Source organism: Stegodyphus dumicola, chromosome 3 (assembly GCF_044657685.1).
Source record: "Stegodyphus dumicola isolate Sdum_Otavi_A_Nest chromosome 3, ASM4465768v1".
In the NCBI taxonomy this organism is placed as follows: Eukaryota; Metazoa; Arthropoda; class Arachnida; order Araneae; family Eresidae; genus Stegodyphus; species Stegodyphus dumicola.
Window position 1 is genome coordinate 243,074,005 of NC_140770.1, and position 25,624 is coordinate 243,099,628.

The 25,624-nt window shown below is 28.4% G+C and overlaps 1 protein-coding gene across 1 annotated transcript in view; it reads right to left on the bottom strand.

The window, feature by feature from the left end:
• Nucleotides 1-1,099: 1,099 nt before the first annotated feature.
• Nucleotides 1,100-25,624, bottom strand: part of Pect (phosphoethanolamine cytidylyltransferase) — a 94,256-nt gene continuing 69,731 nt past the window's right edge. Inside the window, exons 9-16 of the mRNA XM_035358379.2 lie at nucleotides 21,732-21,824; nucleotides 18,333-18,378; nucleotides 17,052-17,128; nucleotides 16,689-16,766; nucleotides 10,981-11,046; nucleotides 9,735-9,800; nucleotides 9,558-9,646; nucleotides 1,100-5,926 (exon numbers count right to left, since the gene is read on the bottom strand). Of these exons, the coding sequence (XP_035214270.1) occupies nucleotides 5,851-5,926; nucleotides 9,558-9,646; nucleotides 9,735-9,800; nucleotides 10,981-11,046; nucleotides 16,689-16,766; nucleotides 17,052-17,128; nucleotides 18,333-18,378; nucleotides 21,732-21,824 (591 nt within the window). The 3' untranslated portion in view covers nucleotides 1,100-5,850. The remainder of the gene's footprint in view (nucleotides 5,927-9,557; nucleotides 9,647-9,734; nucleotides 9,801-10,980; nucleotides 11,047-16,688; nucleotides 16,767-17,051; nucleotides 17,129-18,332; nucleotides 18,379-21,731; nucleotides 21,825-25,624) is intronic.

A 25,624-nucleotide genomic window follows, 5' to 3' on the forward strand; every position in this document is an offset into this window, starting at 1 on the left:
CTACGATTTCATAGTTTAAGCATTGTTCTCTTAAAATACTGAAAAATGTATAAAATAAAGCATTACTATCTTGAGACAAATAAACTGATATTCTCAGTGGATACTTCCAAACAGTGGATACACCGTAACATGAAATTGATGTAGAATTTAATAATGAGCATTTCTCATTCATACAGCTCCTTAAACACTAAATCACATATGGCCCCTGCACGAGGATAACATCTGAAGTCTAGTGAATAAAACCAATTAGGGCATCAGTTGAAACACACATCTGCAGTTAACTGAATGAAACCAACCAGCTGTACTTTATACTGGGGAAAAAGAACTAACTACATTAAATTTTCATAATTGACATTAAGTTTTCATAATTGACACTGCAAATATGAGCCATATATTCCTAAATATCATTTATAAAATGCATGAAGTTTAAGAACATAGGGTATTTAATCATACCGGTAGTATTTCACACATTTTATAAACTCATATTTCCCAAGCATAAGTTATAAAAATATTTTTAATCAAAAAGTTGTATTAAAAAGTAGATAATTAAAAATGTAAAGTGAGGTATCTTTAATGAAACAGCTTAAAAAATTTTATATATATATTAAAATTAGTTTAAATGAGAAACTCAAACTGCATGTGGGTCACATGCACAATCTGAAAACAACTGAGAGGTCAGACTTTTTTTTTCTTTTCTTTTTTACAATATGAAAAACTTTATTAATAGAATTAAAAATATTTTATATAAATTTTAAATTTCGCTCACTAAATGTTTATGAAAACGTGACATAAACAATATTGATAATATTACAAAAGATATTAAAAAAAAATTCTATTTATTTTTTACCTGAAATCTAAAGTTTGGAACTTGGCAAGAGATATTTATTGGTTATGCTTTTTAATTTAAACATACTAACAGCTAAATATGAAGTTCTTAGACTGACATTCCTTTCTAATAAATCTAGCATGTTTAATTAACCATAAATTATTTATTTAAATTTAAACTAAAAATAAACAAATTATAAAAACTTTCTAAGTTTTCAGAGAAAATTTTACAAGTGGGACAAAACTATAGACTCCACAAAGACAAACTACCTGATTTCCTTTTCTTATTTATTAAATTTTTCTTTTCAGCCCTTAAATAAAAACACATGTTTGTATACAAATAATTTTAAACTCTTTATTTCTTACTACAACTTGATACTTGATAGTATTAGTTTCTGATAAAACTTGTAGCCTTGGAGAGAAATTATTGGAAATTATCTTTATTAGTCAATTGGGTTCTTTTCTTATAAATGTTCAAATATGAAAATTTATAATGTTCACATAAAAATGTATTCTAAAACAAAAGTGCAAAATTTCATAACTGAGTTTATTTATTTTTTGACAAATAGGAATAAAAGTTAATGAAATCTGTATCTTGAAATCTTTGAATAAGATTTATATCACATCGTAAATTAATTAACTACTTTCATTGATTTTCTGGTACACTGCTCATGCTCATTTTTAATGTAAATGAAAATAATATAAACTCGAATTTCAAATTATTAAATTTCGAAATCTTTGTAACATCATTTTGAGACAAACACATAACTGAAATAAATTTGTGGGCTATATAAAATTGCTTTGGAGGCCATCAGTTTGATACCCCTTGTTTAAAGTTTTAAAAGAACACGAATGCACAAAAAAACTTAAAGAAAATGTTAACAAACACATTTGAGTTCACATTCCATTAGTACTATGGAATATTCCATTACTACTATGGAATCCATAAATATGGAATATTTTTAAAATTTCAATCAAATGAGTATTATTTTGTATTACTTTATTTTTAGTTTTTAAATTGAATACAAGTTTGGAAAAGCATTTGAATTTAAAAAAGAGTATTTACTGAAAATTTGTATTCAAAAGTATTTATGTAAAAAATATTCTGAAGCGGAAGTGCAAATTAAGTGCTTTAGCAAAACTTTTGATAATTTGAAATACTAGAAAAATAATTTGTTTTCTTTTTTTTAACAAACTGAAAATCAGTAAAAAAGAAGGAATATAAATATAACAATTTTACTTTGCTATTTTGAAACATTAATGACAAAGTTTGCAATTAATGAAAAAGAAAGATATTTAAAGAACGTAAATCTATTAGAAGTTTATATAAATTATAAAATACATTTAGTAGTTTGCAATTTGTTTAAAATTTCAAATAATTTATACATGAATTACAACAAATTAGGAAAATAGTCTGACTAGTTAAAAAATATCTAATTTACAGGTAAGTGCAATATATTTTACACAGATGAACACTAACTACATAAAATCTCTCAATTTTAACTAAGTGCTATAAAAATGGTTAATAAATAAAGTTGAAAATATAAAATGCTTTGTTTATTACATAAATATAACATTTCCCCTTAATATAACAATTAAATAAATGCTTATTTTGCTACACATTAATGTACTAATAAAGAGTATTTTAAAAGTATGCAAAACAGTATTTATAGAATAATTTCAAACCATAAACATAATATCAAATATTATATGCTACAATGTAGAGTTACAAATGAATGACATTACAAGAATTTTAGTGAAATGGATCATAAAATAGATATTTTTGTAGTATTTGTGCCCATTAGAATGAGGAATACTTTATAAAGATTAGACAAAATAGCAACTTTAATTTGGTGTAGATTCCGAATAGTCATTTTGATGACAATCAGACACAGGTCCTTCTTCAGAAGGGAAAAAAAAAAAAAATCTATGTTAAGCTGAGGCTAAATTTTGAAATTAAAATTTTATATTGCTGTGTTTCACTTCCAATTTAATATTCGTATAACAGATTCCAGCTGAGTTTTGAGGAAATGCGATTAATAAAGTTACCTTAGACTTTTCTTTAATAGTTATTCTGCATTTTCATTTTTGAATAGTAGTTCTTTAATAATAAATGCAATACAGGCACTGACAACATAATGTAAGAAAAAGCCTTATCATAATTACAGTTCTATTATAATTCTTTTTTTTTTTTCTTTTTTCTCAAAAGATAAAAAAGTACTATATATTACCACATATTAATGGACTGAAACAGACAAAAATCCAATGTAGGAGTTCAACAATAAACTTAATGAAGTTTTTTTTTTTTTTTTTTTTTTTTTTTTTTTACCCATGACTATCTCTGAGTAACACAGATCAATCATAAGTGCAGTATAGGTACAGACAGCTTGAAGGCAAATGAAATGCCATGCATGGGTTTCAGTCCTGACATTTTAAATATTATCACATATTTACAAATGCAACCTGAAATATTATTTTTCATATTTCACTCCTAAATGAAAATTATATTAGACATATTACAATTAATGATAACATTATAAAATATATAATCAAGGAAAAGCAAATCTCAGAAAAAGAAAAATAAATAAATCAATATACAAGCAAAAAATTTTCTCAGAAGTTTAACAAAAAAGACAATGCAACATATTCATGCAGTGAAATTCATTAAAATTCATTGTATGACATGTACTGAATTTTTTCTTTTTAGACAAGATTAAAAACATTAAACAGATTTCTAATAAAAATGATTCTTTCTAAATAATTTATATATAAAAATATAATGAATATAATGATTTGTTCCACAAATTAAGTACAAACATATCATGAAATAACTAAAATTTTCAATGACTAGTACATTTGTTACATTGGCATAAAATATAATCACATATTAAAACCGCATTCTTAATAATGCAGAAGCAAAGAATATAGCAGTAAAATTATATAACAGATATAAAGCTATACAGTAATGATATCATGTAAACAATATAAACAAATATGAGCTAAGGTCGCTTTTATGATCCAACCCCTACTTTTGAGCATATTTTATATTTGTACACTACCTTAATATTTTTTAATTTCAAAAATTGTTAAGGCAGTTCGAAGGTACATATAACTACTTTGAAGCTATTTATTAAAGGAAAAGAAAGAATAAAAAAATAACTATTCACTGAATATGCATGTAGAAAACATGCAAATATACTCAAGCATAATTTCAATTGTGTAAACTATTATTTTTTAAACAATGGAGAAGTGAAATGAAATCATCACTCAATTTTTTCCCCACCCATAAGACAGAATACTTCTATAATTTTGATTAGCTTTACAAAACAAAGGTTCCTAAATAGCTTAAATTTATAATTACTATTTTCAATAAATTTCTTCGCAAGGAATAATGCAATAACAGTCTACAGAACTATACTGTTTATAATATGAAACTTAGTATTTGTTAATTATTAAACTTTTAAAAATTATTTTTGAATCCTGAATAAGAAGTGAGAATTATTCAAGTTTCTGATGAAGGTTTCTGCATGTTTTTAAAATACTGCATAAGAAATTTTACTATTTTATAATTACTTTTCATATTATGATTATGCTCTTTTTTTTTCAGCTCTACTTACATATACAGAATACACTATACCATTTTAAATTTGACATAAATGTCTAAATCTATGATTTTGCTATAATTTCATTATCAAATATTTTGCTTTGGCACATACGCCAAACATGTAATACTGAGTGTTTCGGAAATGCAGATAAAGCAAGTTGCTTATAGCACATATCTTGCATCAAATCACCCAATCAACTTTTATATTAATAAGAAAAAGAAAATTTTATTTTAAATAACATAAAATAATATTTGCAATATTAATAGCAGATTAATAGATTTTCTAATATGACTATATTAATTGACTTCTAATATGTTAAAGATTCTTATTTCTTAAGAACTGTAAATAATTTGTATGTAATAAAATAAATTTATAATCTCTGCAAATTAAATAAATAAAAAATCATAAATACTTAAAATATGTTATAAAACTGAACTATGTTTAAATATATATATGTATAAATAAATATATTCATAAGATAATATAAATTAAATTGATTAAAAGCTTGCCACAGCAACAACAACCAAGATCAAAAATAGGAATAAAAAAGTTTAATTCTTTAAATTTTATAGCAGCACATAACTTTTAATTATAAATTTACATAAATGTTATGCAATATGTTAGCAAAATTTGGAGCATTTATTAAATCAAGAAGCTCAAGTGCATACCAGTTCAACACACCAACGTTTTGTGTACATAGTGCAATCTTTGAGACTTTAACTATGAATTATTTTTCTTTGACAGTTAGTTTGTCAAATTTTTAAAGATTTTTTTTAACGTAATTGTTTACTTTTTTAGAGACACATAATTTTGATTATACTCTTTTTCTCCTTAATGCATTTCATTTTTTCCTGCACGAAAAGCTTAAAAATGCATTAAATAAACCAAATCACAGAATATAATTTGTTTTAATTTCATCTATAATCTATAAACTCTATGCTTATAAATAACTGCTTAGTGACAAAACTATTCTCTGAAACAAATTACATAATTATACTTGAAACATAAATATTCATGTTTTAACTTGCACCTCTGAAAAGGTTAATGCTTATTTAATTTTGTTGTGTAATTGTGCAATTACAAGCTTCTTGATTTACAAGTAACAACCATGCCTTAATTTGTTACCATTACAGAAAAGTAACTGATCACATGTATTATTTAAATATAATTTTTTTTCATATTTACAATAAATAAGTTTTAAAAACTTACATATGTGCTCTATAAATTATATTAAAATATGTGTGGTTAATTGTTAAGTAGTAAAATTTTATAAAACTACATGATATATTTCCTATTTATCATAATTTGAAAAAGTTTCAAGATTCTAGAAATAACTCCTAGAACATTCTGAATAAAACGTGATAATCAGTGTAACAGCCAGGATGCATTCCAGTGATGATAGAATATCCACTCACTGATATCATGCTTTCCGCAGTGCATCCAACATAGCAATTTCTTTAGCTTCTTTCAGACGATTTCGCTTCTCATATTCTAACCTAAAGTGCATGAAAATCATTGGTAATAAAAAATTAGGCTCTCATAAAATTAAATTTGAAAGGCATTTAATTAAAAAACATTAAATCCAATTTTTTTCGAAACCTTATTATTCTTTTTAAAAGTATTACTATTTTACACATATAATTGGGAAAAAATATATGCATGTATGCTCATGATACATATTTAGAACTGCATATTTTCTCACTATTTAAAGAATTTATTAATGAAATAAAGACTTTTATTTTTGAAAAATTACGTTTTCCTATGAAAAATACAGATAATATAAAAAAGATAAATCTAACACATATTTATTGTCAATTTCATATTTTCGCCTTTTAAAAGGGTTCGTCATTAAAACATTTTACCAAAATTATTAATATTACATTTTCATAAAACAAGCTTTTTTATACATATTTCTAAAAGTAAATAGCTAATATCTATATAAATTTCAATAACAATTTATAATAATAAAATATAAATTTCAATTAATTTAAAGCCCACCAGTGGCCGAGCGGTAAAGTCGCTGAACCCTGGTAGTTTGGTCCGTGGTTCGAATCCCATGAACGGGCTGGCTGTATGGGTGTTTTCGTGGTTTTTCCCATGCGTAACGTGTATATGAGTATTTCCCTTAGAAAGTCCTCCACGAAGGCATCCCTCCCCTTAGGCAGATAGCCCTCGAGGCTTTGCCGTAATTAAATAACCTAACCTCAATTCAATTTATATTCAATTTATAATAATAATATATAAATTTCAATTCAATTTCTATATAAATTTCTTCAAATGAAAAAGGAAGTTTTCCTTATGTAACTATATGGATGGTCAGTCAAATGTTCATAATGCATTATATAATAAACCATTAAATCAATTAAGAAGCTGAAATAACAGAGGTTCTAGTTTTTAGCCGAGGTGGAAAATAACATTCACATTTCTGTATTCAATGCCTGTAAATTGACAAATCTTTTTAATGAGATGATTATGGACCATGCTTTTTACTGAGCATATCTCATTGTGGAAGGCTTTCAATACTTTTTACACACTGAATTTAAATGCAAGTTTCATAATATCTGTAAACTGTGGCTTGACATTAAAAACATTCCTCCAAAAATTCTTCACACTAATGTAGAAAAAGGATAAAATTAGAGGTGAATTTTGATTTCTTTTTATGTGCACACTACTTAAATTTTATAGTATTATATACATGCAGCTGCCTGTACTTTGAAAACATATCAAGTTATACAGTACATAATAACCATTTATAGGTATTTGCAATGTTACTAATTTGTATATAGTGTTACATCTGTATGTTATATGCATATCTAAAGTGCACCCATTAAGTAACCAGACAATTTCTTATAAATAAGGAAAGCGACTACTGATCTTCAAATAAATTTAGATCCTTCAAAATAATAAGCCAGAGGGGGTCTATATAATTTTTCCAATGTTTCTTCAAGCAACTGAAACACTGTTTATAGGTAATGGAATTAACTGTTTGCAAAATATGCATAACATTTGATTTAACATCTGAGACGTTTCCAAATCTCTATCCTTTCATGGCCATCTTAAGTTTTGGAAATAAGAAAAAAAAAAATCAGCTGGCGAAAAGTCAGGAGAACATGGTGATTTATCACTGCAACTGAATGTTTAGCAGGATACTGTTATGCAGACAATGTTGTATGGGAAAAAGCATTATCATATAAGGAAAAAAAAAATTGTGAATTAAAAAGTTCTTTCCTAACTCACTTTATTCTGTTTCTTAATCAAAAAAGCACCTTCTAGTAAAAATACTGATTAACAAATTGATTTTCAGGAACAAATTCATCGTGAATACGTCCTCTGTAGTCAAAAAATCCAATCAGCATGGTCTTAGTCTTTGATTTTGATATCAATGCTTTTTTTTTTTTTTTTTTTTTTTGATATAGGAGAAGACTGTCCTTTCCACTGTGCACTTTGTCTTTTTGTTTCTGGGCTGTGTTGTAGACACCACATCTCATCTTCCACTATGATACACTTTAAGAAATTGTTATTCTATCTTGCAGAAGCCATTAAACTTCATAGCAAACTTTTATGTCTCCTTTTTGTAGTTCTGTCAAATTCAGTGGCACAAATCAAGCACTCAGATTTTTAATTAAAATTCATCTACAGCTTTATTTGCTTAGCCAAAGCATGTCTAAAAATTGTTGAGCTGATTCACATCTGTCAACTTAAACCACAAAATGAATTGCCTCCACATTTTCCTCACTCTTTTAAGTTGAAGGTTGCCCTATTTTTGGCTTCCCTTCAATGCTTTTGTGCCCACACTTAAAGTAGTTGTACCACTCATACACTTGTGTTTTTGATAATGATTCATGACCATATACTGTTCGAATCATCTTTAACTTTGGTAGCAAATTTACCTAATTTGTAACAAAATTTAATATTACAACATTGTTCCATCTCAAAGCAAATTTTTTTGTACAGTGCCTTCTCAGTAAATGAAAATGACTTCTGTGTTTGCATATACAAATAACAAAATAACCAGTAGAAACTGGCTTTAATAAGAGTTGAGATGTCATTCTAAACATTATTCTTCCACTTTTTAAATTTATTGTTTGGTTTTTTTAATTAACCAGGGTAGTTTAAGGAACATACCTTGTATCTGTAAATATTTAAATTCTTTTTACTGCATTGTTAATTATTTATTTATTTAACTATTTGTTTCATATTTGTGGCCACATTTATTTTTTATATGTGTGCTTGTTTCTAAAATGAACTTGCTAATCTGACAATAGTAATGTTTAGAGTGTAAAAATAGCTGAATAAATAGTGAAAAATAGTGAAATGCTTTTAACTCAACATAACTTTCTTGAGTTTTCTGGAAGCTTATGTCTTACATAAATACAGTTGAAAGAGCGCAGAGTTGTTGTTACTGTGTTAGCTATTATTCAACCATGAGACTTAGATGAACTGTGAATTTACCCTGCAAGTGATTTTGGCAGTTGCTGATATTTATTGCACCCTAAGAAGAAATTGTTTATACCTGAATTCTGTTTAAGCTCTATTATTATTGTTTGCAATTAATTTTATAAAAATCATTAATTTCTTCCTGTTATTTGATAAAATCTCTGAATGCGTTCATGGTGTCACTCAATGCTTGCAAATTTGAAAGAGTCAGAATTCTTGAATCTAGCACAAAAGGGTCTTTTGCTCTAGTGGTAAAGGATTCTGCTCACATGTCATGGCCTCAAGTTCTGTGTCTGAAGCCAATGCAGCCTCTTGCACCATACTTCTGATTTGATACATAGATGTCACACAAGCAAGCGTCTGCTAAAACACTGAAAACGTCATTTTTTTGTTTTTTCAATTGAGTTCTTGATACATTAAGATTCATTATGACATATCTTGAAACTAAAAATTTCAATTAAATTCTTTGAAATAAAACTAGCCAAATTCACACCATTAGTGTATGCTACGTAAAAGTGTTTTAACATTTATTTTTTTAAATCTAATGAATTATTAAGTAATTTATAAAACATAACTTTTAAGTGTAAAAGAATATTCTTCAAATTTTTAAAATTAATTATATTTCAGGAACTCGTAATTATTTTAAAAAGAAAACACACAATAAGTCTAACAAAATAGTTAAATACTTACCTCTGCTGTATAATTCGTTCAACAATTTTTTGAGTTGTAACATCATTGAAGCTATCTAATTGCTTGAATTTACCCTGCCTTTTTGGTTCCTATGCAACAGATTTAATATGTAAGAAATTTAAACTTTTGAAAAATCAGAAGTATAATGTGATCAGATATGAAAATTAAAAATGTTACTTCATAAGGATCAGCTCCACTATCATCAGGCATCACAGGCGTTTGACCATGGCACACTAAATCTACCTGATATAGGAAGAGGAGAGAGAGAAAGAGAGTATTTATTGAAAAGTCAAATTCATACATCTGAAAGCATATACTATAGATAAAAACCAATAATGCTAAAACAGGAAGACCTTAATGATGCACATGAAATCAAAACACATCATAAATGGGAGGAAATGAAAGATTCATTAGAATATGAGTATGAGCACTGTATTACATGATTTTAGTAAAATGTTTACCGAGATGTTAGAATTTCTGCTTTCAATTTTATTACACCCTTTAAATTCTTATTTATTTTTTTCAAAATTTAAATATAATAATGAGAGTACATCAAGCACGTCACTAATGAACATCTCTCTAATAACTCCATGTTTTTCTAATTAATTTAATATAGCAATCCCTTGTTACAATCAGGAATTAGACTTTTCATTATTTCACAACTAATAAAACCAAGGGTAATGTGGCTAAAAGAACATACAAAATTTGCTGCAATTTTAACCATTCATGCAGAATTTCAATAATTTCAGTAAAAATAAAAAATAAAATACAATGAGAAGATTTATTTATGTATACATAACAGTAAAAATTAATTTAATAAAATATTCATATATAAGCCATTCACTAGGTCACTAGGTTTTTACATAATCTTTCCAAGATGTTTAGATCTTATGCTATGTTATGCTCAAGGCTGGTTTCAGAGCTTGACATAATGTATCATAAGGGTAATAAATAAAAAAGTTGTCGCCCTTAAATTCTGCTCTCCAGAGCAACAAAAATTTTCAAATTTAGGAAATGGCAGAATTTAGGAATTGTACAGTTTGCACAACACAGAAAAAAGTGTAGTGTCAGCTCCAGATATACTGCTATGGATTTTCTTACCCATTTAATTTAGTATGTATAGCTATTATTAAAATATAAGGTCTTTAATTTATCTTCCATATGATCTCACAAAACAGCCAGTTCTCGGTGTTGCCATTTAGCAAAGCATAAGATCTTTAATGTACCTTTCAAATTTCAACTCAAAATCTCGAACTCAAAATATGACATTAAAGTTAATTCATGTTTTAAGCAAATTTATAGCTCATAATATATTTATTAGTAATTATGAAAGGTCTGCAAAATTAGCATCTTTTTACTATTTTAATATCTATTCAAATTAGTTAAAAAAATCCTATTAAATTGTAAGGATTACTTTTAATACCTTAAAATGTTCCATGAGATCTTTTGTAACAGCATATGGAGCTCCTATCACAACTTCATTCACATACTAGATTAAAAAGGGAACAAAAAATATAAATTTTCTTTAAAAGAATCATTATATAAGAACAGATGGTGATTATTATCACAAAATTAGTATACAACAATACCATTCAGCAAAAAATTGTATTAGTTTGAATATGAGATGATTTCCTAGCCATCTTGTACATAATGCATCTACAAAGTTTTGGAACTTAATTCATTAAAAAAAAGGGGGAAGGGGGAGAGAAAAATTTTATTGCTGTTAAAATTTCTACTTGCATTTTGTATAACACTCTCTTCTGTATAACTCTTGGTATGTTTATTGAGCTTCTGAATGCTTTTACAGAAATCATCTGTTGAAATGCTGTCAAAATCTAGATTTTTAGTGTAGGATTAAATATAGGGAACAGAAAGTAGTTCTCAACTTGCCAAATTGTGGGGGGGGGGACTAGGCAAGATGATGATTAATAGAAATTAACACTTTTCTTAGCAATCAAAATTTTGACGATAGTTGCATTGTGTGAAAGGGTATCAAATTTATGTTACTTGTTTGAAACTTTTCTGTCCTAAAAAAACAAATTCTTTTTAAAAGTTGCATCTATTGGTTCGAAAATGAAACAACAGCTTTTTTCAATAGAAATTTTATTTAAAAATCCAGGATTATTGTCTGCTATTTCATATCACACAAAAATATCAGGCCACCACATTTTGGCCAATGTAGTACAAATTTTTGTTCATTTAAGCTCTATAAAACAGAAAAGCAGATAAACTATTAAATATGCTCCCTTTTTATTTATAATACATGCATATCATGATCATGTAATCGCATAACATGCAGCATGAATTTAGCTTTATTGAATATACAATTATGGTACCTAATATTAGCAGTAACCACAAAAGTATGTACCTCAATTTTGTAACTTTCTTGTAATCTGTGTAAATTTTGGCAAAATATAACACTAGATATTCATTTTATGGGGAAAAAGAAAAGTCCTCCCATATTATAAGAAAATCTGAAGTTTATTTTATTTTCCCTCAACAAGTGCAAAGGCTTTTTTCCTGTTAGTGAATTTTTACTGCAGTATTTTTGAAGCTAATGATGCTTCTTAAATTTTTAGCTATTGATTACTTTGATCATATTGAAATTTATTAATAATTAAGGTTTTCAGTTGGTAGTAATGGCAAAAGATTCATGAACCAGAATACAGCAATAAATTTACAGTAACGCAGCAATAATTTTAATAACTATTATCTTTCTACTCCTTATTGGCAGAAAATATTTGTTGTTGAGTGAGAGTTCCAGATACCTGTGTTGATAATATACAAATAAAATACGAGATAAATTTTCAGTTAGTAGAATGTCTTCTCAGCTTACATATACTGAAGTCTATTTAGTTTAATTGAAATAGTGAAATTATTCTGAGAAAACACAAAACATTCCAAATTCAAAGGCATATACAAAACATGAGTAGAAATTAATAGATTATTTCACAGACACTTTTCAAGTACTTAAGCAACATATAGTTGGCGAGAGTGTGGTTTAAAAGCTACAAGTATGCAAATGCCATCAAGTATATCATTTATGTGATCAGGCCACTTGACAGAGAAGCAAGGACTTCTGTACGATCTTGTGCGTTATTTAAAATAATAGCACTGTATTTTGGCTAAGTTTCCTGTTAAGAACATGCATTTGGAGAGCTCCTTGCATAAGAAAAGTATAACTGAAGAGCAGATAACAAAGTTTATATGCACAATTTCTTACCTACACTTTAAAGTTAAAAGACTATGAAGTGGACACTTGAAATAGTCTAAAGCCTGAAACTGTTTGATTATCCTGTTAATAGAATGAGAAGGGATAAACCATAAGTTGGGAAAATTTGAAAGAATTTTTAAGTGTTGAGCTTTTTTTGAAGGAAATTATACAAATGAATCAAAAGCTGTTCACCATTAATATGTTAAGATGATAGCACTGTAATAAAAAACGATTTATTTATACCAGATGTTGAAGAAAAGCCTACTAAGCCATTTCGGTCCAAGTCAGAATAAAATGCTGAAGATGGAGATCTTAGGTCATTGAAAACTGTTGTGCATGGCAGCTAGGAGGAGCTGTTGTGATATAGATTATGGCATCAGGTGCAGAGCTTAGCTACTGGCTACAAGTAAGAATACATAATTGCACTTTCTTCACAAGAAATGTATTCAATATGTCGGTGGATAAACTGAGATAGATTCTTCAGTACAATGTTATATTTCATTCAGTTACCACATTGCTAGGAGGTACTAATAAAATAGACAACATTACTTTGATGAGCTCTCCAAATTTATATAACACACTTTTATATTGTAATCTTAAGCCATTCTACATCAATTCGAGAAGTAGCAAGGACATTTTCAACAAAATCAGTGAAACTTTGAACCCCAAATTCAATTTCCAATTGATCATCATTAACAAACAATTTTTTGACCAATAAAACAATATACTGAACAGAAGAAAATGAAATCTTCCTTGTCAAAAAACAACTACTATTTCTGCACATTTCAGAAAATTAATGTTAGTGGGCATTTTCTTAAGTAATAGTCACAGCCTGCATTGAAACATCCCATCACATTGGAATAAAACTGACTTATCTGTGAAGCTGTAGGTTTCTTTTTTAGAACATACACTTATAGTCTTAGCAGCAGTTACCAAATCAAAATCTTCATGGTTTTTTCTTTAATAATGATTAAAGACATATGCCTCATTAACATCAGCCTTAAAAGCTGTAAGTTTAACAAATCTTATTACAACTAAATCTGTGAAAAGAGCAAGAAGTTTCTTATTAAGAACATACATTTGGAGAGCTCTTTGCATAAGAAAAGTATAACTGAAGAGAGAAAATTGTGAAGTGGACACTTGAAATAGTCTAAAGCCTGAAACTGTTTGATTATCCTGTTAACAGAATGAAAAGGCATAACCAATCAGTGCTCACATGTTTCAAAATATTGTGAAATTAAATTCTAACCACAATTTGAGAAAATTTGAGAGAATTTTTATGTGTTGAGCTTTTTTTGAAGGAAGTTATACATATGAATCAAAAGCTGTTCACCTTAATTCCAAGAACTGACTTGAGGCATTTTGAACAATTATGTGAAGAAAATGGGAAGAACATATTTGCAGAAGTGCAGAAGGCTGAACTTTTCTAATGAAAGCACAAAAAGCAGCAACCTTTACCCTGTCCACCATGGTATTTGCACCATCCCAATAAAAGACAATACAGTTTACCCAAGGTACACACTTCCAAGGAAAATCATTGTGCAATACATTAAGAATTCCTTCCCCTGATTTATCAGTGGATTTCAACACTGACAATAATGATAGGCATATTTGCCTATGATTTCTATCACAGTATGAAACAAAAAAAAGCAAAAATTTTACAGAACTCATATTGAATTTTGAGCTACCATCAACAGCTAATGCAAACAGAACATAATTGCAACACAACTTCCTTTCTTGTAGTATTCACCATGCATTTCAACAGTGTGGCTGCCTCAGTCCTTTTGCATGCAATTGTTTTTGGCATGGCAGAACTGGGAAGTACTGATCAAAACAAAGAATTTTCATGGTCAGCCATATATGATTGCAATATTGTTTCTCCAAAAGAAATGATGAGAAAAGCTCTACAATTAAATTAGAATAGTCATAATGTTTTATAAAAAATGATGATACTGCCTTTAATACTAACTTTATTTTTATGTAATTATGGTGTTTTTATTAGACTGCACAGGTCACTTGCAGTTCTCATAACTGCCATGAGTGATTGAAAAATCACAATAGCTCTCATAATGCAATGGATGACTTTCTGAAAATTTAAGTAAACATGGCTACTCATCACTATAACTGTTTCCTGTACTCTTGAAGAACTTTTTGTCAATCTGAAAGTGACATGATAATTATACTCATTACAACACTTTTTAATGAAAACACAGTGAGAATCATACACATGTTTATGGCTTTAACAAGCACTGTATTACTAAAGCTGGACATCACTCACATAATGCACGCATGTGACATCATAAAGCTTTGAGTTAATTTGACACATCAACTGTGACATCATTGGAGTCAATATGATCACAGCACAGCCATAAGCTTGGATTTTTTATTTTTACTCACTTGCATTTAGCTGTAATGCAATTCAGACTTGATATAGTCTATAACAAGTATTGTCCCATTTTTAATTTCATAACAAAGGGAAAAAATCAGTAATAATTGTAGAAAATCTGTACTGGAATTTCTATATACATAAACTTGGTCAAAGGTAATTAAGTACATCTGCCAAAGGTACATATCATCTGCAGAGATATGACACACAGACATACCACTGCAGATGACTGTTGAATGTTCTAAGAAACCAGACTGTGACGAGATTTCATCAAAACAAAGGGCATAAAAATCAGATAGAAAATGCCACATTTTTTTTTTTTTTTTTTTTTTTTTTTTTTTTTTTTTACTGCATAAGAACCAAGTGCACTTACCATTTTTTTAGGTTTACTTCTCAATATGAAAAGTGGACATATAAATAAATTTAAAAAAAAAAAAAAAAACCTGGAAAAATACATAAAAGGAAAATTATGTCTAAACATATAAATGTTGCAAACTCTAAACTATGAATAATGCTGATATACCAGAACTGCTATTGCTTTTGTGTTAGTGTTTTGGTGTAGACAGAGACTGCTTGCATTGTCAAAAGTGTAAAATTGTCCTTCATTATACTGCACCAAAAAAGGGGGAAAATTAAGATGTAAATCATGGTCAATTATTTATTTAAGGAGCTCAGCAGATCATCAAGAAACAAGCAAGAAATTTCTATTTTACTATATATAATGTGATGATGAGGATGGAGATTAACATTCCATTTTAAGCTCTTAGATAGCCAAAGGATCAATGTTGATCTGCACTACTCATAACTGAGGGGATTTTGTGGGCAATGAACAGCAAAATTACAGTTGCGTTCCACTAGGGGGAAAATAAAAATAATAATAATAATAATAATAAAAAAAACTGCCAATATTATTAACTTTATTATTGAATACACATTTACCTTATATTATTACTTAAAAGGAATTCTGAACAGTTTGCTTTTCAATATCCACAGCAAAAAAATGCTGGAGAGGAAAAACTGCATCGCCAAATTCTTTGCATCACAGTTTTAATTATTCTACAATACTAAAACTGTTTCACCAAAATCATACAAAAAAATCACCAAATAAATACATTTTGTAAAATCGAACATCCTCTAACTAAAATAAAATTAAACTTTTAATACATTAGGAAAAAGTGGAATATTTCTACCTCAGTTTATGATTTTAATACATATGAAAAAAGATAAGGCAAATATTCAAATTTAATTATTCATTAAAAATATACAAATTTATACTCCAGTATTTAATTATTATAATAAAATAAAATCATACATATTAGTATACTAAGTAAGCAATACTATTGCATTAAAAACCTAAATAATGTTAAAAAGTCACAATCAAGCTGTACAGAAAATTTAATACGATAAATGTTCAGTGACATTTGAGAATAGTGAAAAACCATAGCATAAGAATGAGCAGTATACTATTTACAATCAACTAAACATCATGATATTTTAAATTTTATTCATAGGCTAGAATAAGAAAACTTACTTTGCATGCAAGAACACTCAGTACTCTCTCATGAAGATTCATAATTGGGTAGTTACTGCCTTTGTATCGATTAACAATCTACAAATAATAAACATGAAGGATATAAAAATATAGCTTTGGAAAGATTCAATATGTACAAAATTCTCATATAAATCCAGAAAACAATTACATACATTTCTCATTATTATAAATAATATGCTACCAAGTATTTTTCCATGTTATCATTAAATAATACATTGAGGTTTCAAAACAGTAATAATACAGTTGAGAGCACACAATCAAAACTAACTTTTGTGACCGGTAAGTGACACTGCAATAAGAATTATACCATAAAGAAATATATATAAATATATATTAATTTACCGGATCAGTATGCAAACCAACAATAACATAATCTCCTTCTGCTTTTGCTTTTTCTAAAAAGTCTATATGTCCTACATCTAGATAAAAGTTAAGGTTATTAAAAAGACATATTACATAAAAGCCCAACACTAATTTGAAAATACAAGTATTGAAGAATATTCATATTTATCAAATCATAAAAGAAATGCTTATTATACACTTTCATAGATTTTCTTATTTAAGATAGGACATTTTTACTGTCTCAAATAATAATATGGTACAAAGTCCAAGATCTGAAATCATTGGGACTTCAGCAATTTCAGATTTTGGAGGCTTTTTATCATCAGGTTAAATATAGTATGATCACATGTAGACATGGCACTAGTGGGGATTTAGTTATTGTTTAGGTCAGGTAGAAAAATGCAAACCTCCCCACAACCACTAAAAAGCCGAAAATGTCATCTTGGCCACCACTGGTCATGGTGCCACTTCCTAGCCAAGCCATCAGGTGTTTGAAAGTGATAAGCAGAAAGAAAGCTTTGTTAGACATATTTACAGCACACCTACTTCCTTTTGCCAATTATTACATTCTCTATTCCTAGATTCAGTAAGGAGAGGGAGGGTATCTCATATTATTTATTTAGTTATTTTATTTGGCATGAAGCAACTTCTATATTAGTAAGTCAAACTTGGCAGTTTTTTGATTTGAAGAGTGAAGAGAATTGAACTGTTCATTTCAGATATTATTTCTAACCACACCAAAAATAAACAAAATAATCTTTTTACATGATATATTATTAGTATAACGTTTACTTATACTAATAATATATGACGCATTCATATATTATTAGTATGAGTAAACTCACACTCATACAAATTCCACTGAATATAGAATAGAGTTTGAGTCTTCATAACAGTTTTCTAATTATGCATTATACAATCTACCATTCTTACTTAGGTCTCTCTCTCTCACACACACACAAAAAGAGTTTATCAAGATTTTAAAAACCACTGCCAGTTTAATAATGAAATTCAAATACATGGCTCCTTATTATGACAGTGGGAAAAACTTATTAAGTTATGTATATTTTGGTACTAATCATAATTAGCCCAAAATTATGCACACAGTAAAACAATGTAATATACAAAACTATTTAAAATAAATAAGAACACAGCATAAATAATATCCATATTAAAATACATTCAGAAAAGATAAAACATGCATCTGAAACAATCAGTGAGAAACAATAATTAAAATCAATAATTCAGGGGAAAAAATTCTTAAGAAAGTAAAAAGGATACGAAATAAGTCAAAGGCACCAGCAACATAGACAATACGATCTCCAGGCTGCAAGATAAGTTACTATATATTATTGATGCTACATTACTAAAATTTTAATAATGTTTAAGAATTCAATGAGAATAATTACTTGTCATTTAACCGTCATTAGAGAAAAATATTTCAATAATTACTACAACATGTACCAACCTTAAAAAAAAAAAAAAAAAAAAAAAAAATTATGATGTAGCATTGTAACCTTACAGCTTTCAAGCATGTAGTCACCGCAAGACCGATTTTTTTTTTTTTTTTTAAAATGGCAAATGCCAATAGAAAAATAAAGTTTTAAAAATATTTTTAGGAAAAACAATAACTGACATAAAACACTATAAGCTATCAATGCTTAGATGTAGGGCCTCCTCGTTATAAATTGGTAGCACAATGCAGGACTCAAATGATTTATCCGGTTCAGAGCAACCAGTGTTTAAGAATTCAAGAGTTGCTTTGAACCAGGGGGAGATAAAATCCCATATAGTGAACTTTTTTCAAGAATCAAGAAATTTTCAAGAATCATTCTGATTTCACACAGTTAAATGAATAATCCCGATTCAATGAAGTTTGAAGAGAATCATCATGATTTTATGCAATTTTGAGTGAATCATCCCAATTTAGTTCAGTTTTGAAGAACCATCCTGATTCTATGCACTTTTGAGTGAATCATCCTGATTCAGGGAAGTCTGAGAGGAATCACCCTGATTCTATGCAATTTTAGATGAATCATTCCAATTCAGTGGAAGTTTTGGAGAATCATCCTGATTTTGTGCAGTTAAGTGAACCATTCTGTTTCAGTGATTTCAACTGTAATATAGTTAAAAGTTCAATAAGTGTCATGCATGCTTTAAAGTCATTGACCTTTCTTTAATTAGTAGACAAAAGTTTGTGTTCTATGTCTAAATTGCAACATTTTCTTTTACCCTCCACAAAATGGACAATATGACGCTGATTCTGGTAATGAATCAAGTGCTGAAGATGAAGCTGAACTGTCGATTTCTTTAGAACTGGAACCCTCATCTAGAGAAAAGTTATCTTTCATTATCAAGTTCTGTCTACGGAACAAATAGTTCAACATATAGTTGATTTTATATGAAGTAAATATTGTAAGATGTACATGTATCTGATGTATGTAAATATCATGTTTTGCATCTGATGAGATTGCCATGGTATTACCCACAAAGAGTATCTGGAAAAAGGTAACAGCCTCAACAGTAAGGTGGACAGCAAGATGGCAGTTCATGTTGACACTGCTATCAAGGAAAAATGTCTGAGTTCTGGCACAAAAAGGTATTGTTCCATCAAGGTAATGAAAGACCACATGCATCAGCATTCTCTGGGTGGACTCCGTACAGACTCAAATGGGATCTTTTGCCACACCTGCTATATAACCCTGACATTGCTCCTTCGAACATTCTTTCTACTTTTTTTCACACCTGCAGCTACATCTTGCTGGTGCTATTTTCCATTCTGCACAGGAAGGCCGAAATGAGGTTGATCTGTTATTAGACTCATGGCCACCAAGTTTCTGGTCCAAAAACTATGAAATGTTGACAGAAAATCGTAGATTAGGGTGATGATTATTACCCACATTAAAGGTACTGCTTTCATGTCTTTTTTTCTAATTTTATTAAGAACGTTTTTTTGGTGGAAAACTTTCGTTGCAACCATATATTTTTCAATCCTGAGCTTGAAAGTCGTTCATAAACGTTGTTGCTGTTAATATAAAACCAAAATTTTCTTTTACATATTCATGAAATTTGTATTATAATCCAGTATTTAACACTTGTATAAAAATCCACATTTTCTTAATTGTAAAGCAATGTAAAATGAAATTTAAAACTTAATAAACACAGAAAAGTAACAAAATTCAGTACAATAACAAAATAAACTTTGATAATAATGGGCATATCCTCTAAAATGCAAATCAGTATAACAACTTGCTGATGGCTGTGGGATGCTGAAATAGAATAGAACCTAAAAACCTCTGTTCCTTAATAAAGGTTATAAAATATTATATTAACTGTCAAGAATTTCAAGATATCCTGGTTCAAAAAACGCTAATTCAAATCATACATATTATCAAGGTAAATGAACACTACGCATCAGATTTCTAAACTGCCAAGTTTATTCAAGTCTAACACACATTCAACTGGCGGTGCCAGATCCAAGAACAAGAAGTATATATACATTATGAAAGATTTATGCCCTCTTTGGTGATTAAAATATATTTCCAGATAAAATTTCTTACAAAGGTAACTGGCTTCTAGTATTATATAATTATCAAAGTTTGCATTTATAATTTATGGTCATAAAAATTTTGAAATTAGTTAACTGAAATAAAAAAAACTAAATTTTAAGACATTTAGAGGAAACTCTAAATTGCCTTAGAATAATAATACGGATCATATAGCTTTGTGAATATAAAATAAGAAAATAAATAAATTTTATAATTATATTTGTTTAAGGAAGGGTTTTAAAACTTTTCAAATTAAAAAAAAATTAAATACCTCTACTATTTACATTACAAAATCAAGAGAAATTCCAAAATATTGTAACATAATTAATTTTTCATTAAATAACATCACTTGAAATAATTTACTTAATGCTTTATATTATTTTTTTACATTTCTAATTTATTTATTTTGCACAAACTGGAAGATCCCACAGCTTATTGTGTACATAAAATTAATAATATACCACCTATTAATGTAAAACAAAATTAAATACAAATATGAACTGATTAAATACTGATTGAAACTTCGAAAAAATTATGAGTATCTAAAGGAGATTAAGATAATTCAGATCAAATGAAATTTACTGAAAATCACTAAGGGTAGGAAGAACAGCATTTTTAGAATTTAAATTTAATGAAGTCAATAATTTCCATTTACTGTGGATGGATAAACATGTTCCTTTGTAAAGGTTAAACGAATTCCATAATCTACTGGGAAATTAGGAGATATAATGAAAAACTGAGAAAATTTGGCAGCTATGATATGGCCTAATTTTCACATTTATAAACTACAAATGAAATCATGATTATTAACTTAATGTAGATTATTCTGTTGAGTTAAATGATCAAGTCATCTTCCATTCTCTGGTACTTATTCTTTTTTAACTATTACAAACCTCATTCAGCAGATTAAGAGTAGCTTAATTAACTATCAAGAACATACCCATCACACTCAGATTAAAACCTAAAACTATACCCATTATATAGCTGAGACCTAATATCATTTTATGAAAATAATCATGCAAATTTCTGATATAGTAGTATATCATCATACAATAATCAGTAAACATCTAATACAGAAGTTAAAAAATTAATTTTTGTTTCAAATTTTATATGACAAATAAATTTCAATTACTTTAGGCTCTTTTCCTTCAGAAAACTGAATGATTTTTTGAGTAGTTGGAAGAAACTGTGATATACCAGTCCAAGGACTATGAGTACTAGAGTCCTAAAAATTATATATATAAAAAAAAGATTAAAAATTTTTTTTTGAAAATGCATTATATCTAGATTATTATAAAAGTTGAAACTGATAAGTACATAGTATTAATTTGACAGTAAGATATACTTAACGAACAACAGAACATCAGATGTAGAAAAGATTTAGAGTTTAATTAGACAGCAAGTTTTGTCAACTGTAGGTAACTTTTCCAAGAACTGTAATTTACATGGATCTCCAATTCTTATAAAATATACGTGCAGGGCTTGATGTCTCAAACTAATACAATAAATTAACATTTTGATACAATAAACAGACATTTAAATTAACACAAAAATTTTACTACACATGAATACACACACACACACACACACACACACATATATATATATATAAAACTGACTACTACAATTTTTGTATCTCTCACATACAGCGAGGATAAGTCTGGCAACAGCTGCAGGGAAAAAAAACTTGACAGTGCTGGAATGGCAACAGTGGATGATATTCTATACATTTTTAATTTTGATTTTGAGTAGATGTTTTTTGCGATACTATTGCGTTACAAATTTTGAGTTTTGTGTGAATGAAATAGAATCCGCTGCCCTGCTGCGGATATTAGTAAAATATAATTAGAAAATTAGCTGCATTGAAACCTTTGTGTTTCAAATTTGCGGTATTTTACCTCCTAAAGTTGCGACGAGTTCATAAATTATGCCAGGCTTATTCACACTGGTGCAGATAAGTTCAAATTTTGTTTATTGCGTTTATAGTGTATAACTTGCAAATATATGAATAGAATTATATTAAATAAACATTTAAAATTCTGGAATGGTGTTTTAAAATTTTAGATGTAGAGTGTTCACATTGCTATGTCGGAGCCAGTGGCAGTCAGGTGTAAAGTAAAATTGTTTTTGCTCCACGACATAACAACAATCTTTACATTCTCATCATTGCCAGCTTCCAAACATCATTCTTTTAAAAAGTACAGGGTTGCCATTTACTGACATATAATTTTTTTAATGTTTTATAATTTCTACATAATATATGCAACACCTAAAAAATTGATTGGATAAACAAGCCAGACTTTTTATATAAGCAGATAATCAAACTTTATATAAATGATTCAGTTTTCAAAGATATACAGTGATAAGCCATTTAGATATATGAAGAATCAATAAGATGTTGTGGCTCTGTTTTAAGCAATACATTCCTAAACACTTCCTTGCCATTAAACCAGTGAGTATCCAAATCATGTCCTGTGGTTCAATGAGCCATGCATGTTAATGTGATCCGACAGTTCATCTTCATTTAATGATGGCAGTGAAGTATTCAGTCGATGCCCAATCATGTCCTACAAATGTTCAGTTGGCAAGAAACTATGCTGGCAGAGTAAGCACTTACACACCGTGCAAGGAATTCAGGATGAAACAAGCAGTGAGAGGTAGAGCATTATTTTCTTTAAAATTGGAGTTTGAAATGCCCTGAATAAAAATGAATGTTTGAAAATAAAATTTAATAAAAAGGTGAACCTGCAGCATGTTATCACATAATGGCATCCCCTTTATCTGCCTATGCACATGACAGGTAAACAGCTGCTAGTACTAATGGCACCACAAACCATTATTACCCTTACTGTCGATGGATTATATATTGGCCAAAAATGATAGAGATATCCAGTGGCCATGTTGGTCATCATTTGTGAGGCAAAAGTGAGATTTATTACTGAAGATTAAACTATTCCATTCGGCATTCCACACAAGTCTCTGTAACAACATAAACTTTTACAACAGTGATTTGTTGTTAATGAAAGTCTTAGTTTAGGATGACTGGACAAAAAACCTGCATCAGCGGATCATTGCAAAATTGTCTGCACTGATACAGAAGTATGAGAAATATCACACGCACTTTGCAAATGGCTAGAGTTGTAAACCATGGCTCACATATGGCATGTCATATTCGGCAATTAGTGCAATCTGATATCCATCACCTTGTTCTGGATAACACTTAATGCTGCACAATTATTCATGCATTCATTTCATCAATTTGACAGCACTTCATATATCATCCTAAATTTTGACTAATAGTGAATGTCTAACATGAATCCTGAAATGAATTTGTCCATTTGTTGATAATGAGTATGATGATTCTTAAAGGCATTCTCTTGTCATCTTCACCACTCAGAAAGAGCAGAAAAACTCACATATTATAGTAATAATAATGTCAAAATTGATGTCTTCATGGATTTTTTGGACGTTTATATCCGACTTAGTAATTGCTGGAATGACTTGCAAATGTAATCATTAGTCTAACTTGTACATGTGCACACAGAACAATTTGAACAGCAATGTATTTTCCTTTTCATGATATGACATTATTTCTGTCAGGCAGTGCATCCTTTAGCAAGATGTTTGGCGGTTCCAGAACTTTTTTACTTGTGAAAATGAACTTATGCTTCAAAACTGATATATAATGTACAAATACAGACATATTTTGCATTGAAGGCAATTTCATGATAAATACATAGACTCCAACCTTCAGCAAACCTTGTCAGTAGTCAACGCGCGAACGACATTTTTACAACTTTGAAAATGTGCGCGTAGCGTATGTTGTAATTAACCATTCATTAATTTTAAATTAATAATTAATTGTAATCAATTTTATTACATTTAAAATCCATATACATATAAAACTGAATAATTAAAAATATACCTTGTAAATTATATGCACATTTAATTAGAAATTTTCTTTTAACTCCTCAAGCATTCACTAATAAAAAGTACTTCAAATCACTACTAATCATAGAAAAAATCAGAAGCTATAAATCATATCTTTATTCTGGATATGATTTCTACAGGGAAATAAAATTTAAATAACCAAGAATGATACATATAAGTATTAAACAAAATACGCATAATTTATGAATGCAAAGATTTATATGTAGCATGCTTAAGTTCTGATTTTGAGAATGTTTTTTTATAACACAGTTCTTCATTTGCCTGCATATTTATTTTTTCAATCAAAACTGCTTCAAGAGTTTTAAGACCTAAATTTGGTCGAAATTCCGTCTGATTTTTTTTAACAATAGAAAAAATTCTTTCGCAAGCTGCATTTGAATGAGATATTATTAAGACAGCAAGCATTACAGAAGGCAATACTTTGTATTTAATACACCCATTCATATTTTTTAATTTGGCAATTTCTCCCCATGCTATATCAATACGCAAATCTACAATTTCTTTCAAATCATCTACTTGATACATGGAAAATTCAATTTCTACTTGATTAAGACATTTTTTCATCAATAATGGATGGAAAAGTATTCATCAAGTAAAGAACAGATGAAAATGAGACTTCAGTTCTCAAGTTGATGTCAGCAACTTCAGCATGTTTTAGAAATGGATCACTCAGTGGAAATTTATCAATTATATATGAACATGCAGTTACAAAAAAAGCTCGCACAGAATTGAAAAATGATTTCACTTCACTTTCATTCAATTTGGCATTTTTTAAATATAGTCTTGTTTCCGCACCAATCACTAAATTTTCATTTTCTTTTTGTTTACTATACTTCTGAAATGGAATAGACGTTAGAGTAACATCTTCATTTTCTTTAGAAATTACTGATGGTTTTACAAATCTAACAAATAAATTCATTAAAAGTTCAAAAAGTTCTCTTCTCAATTTATGTATATAAGGAGCTTGTTGTTGCAAATTAATATTTACTGTTATAAACAAAGGCAAAGTATTTTTCAAAAATAACAAGTACAATTTGGTGGTCGGTGACTGTAAAATTTTTTTAATGTTTTGCA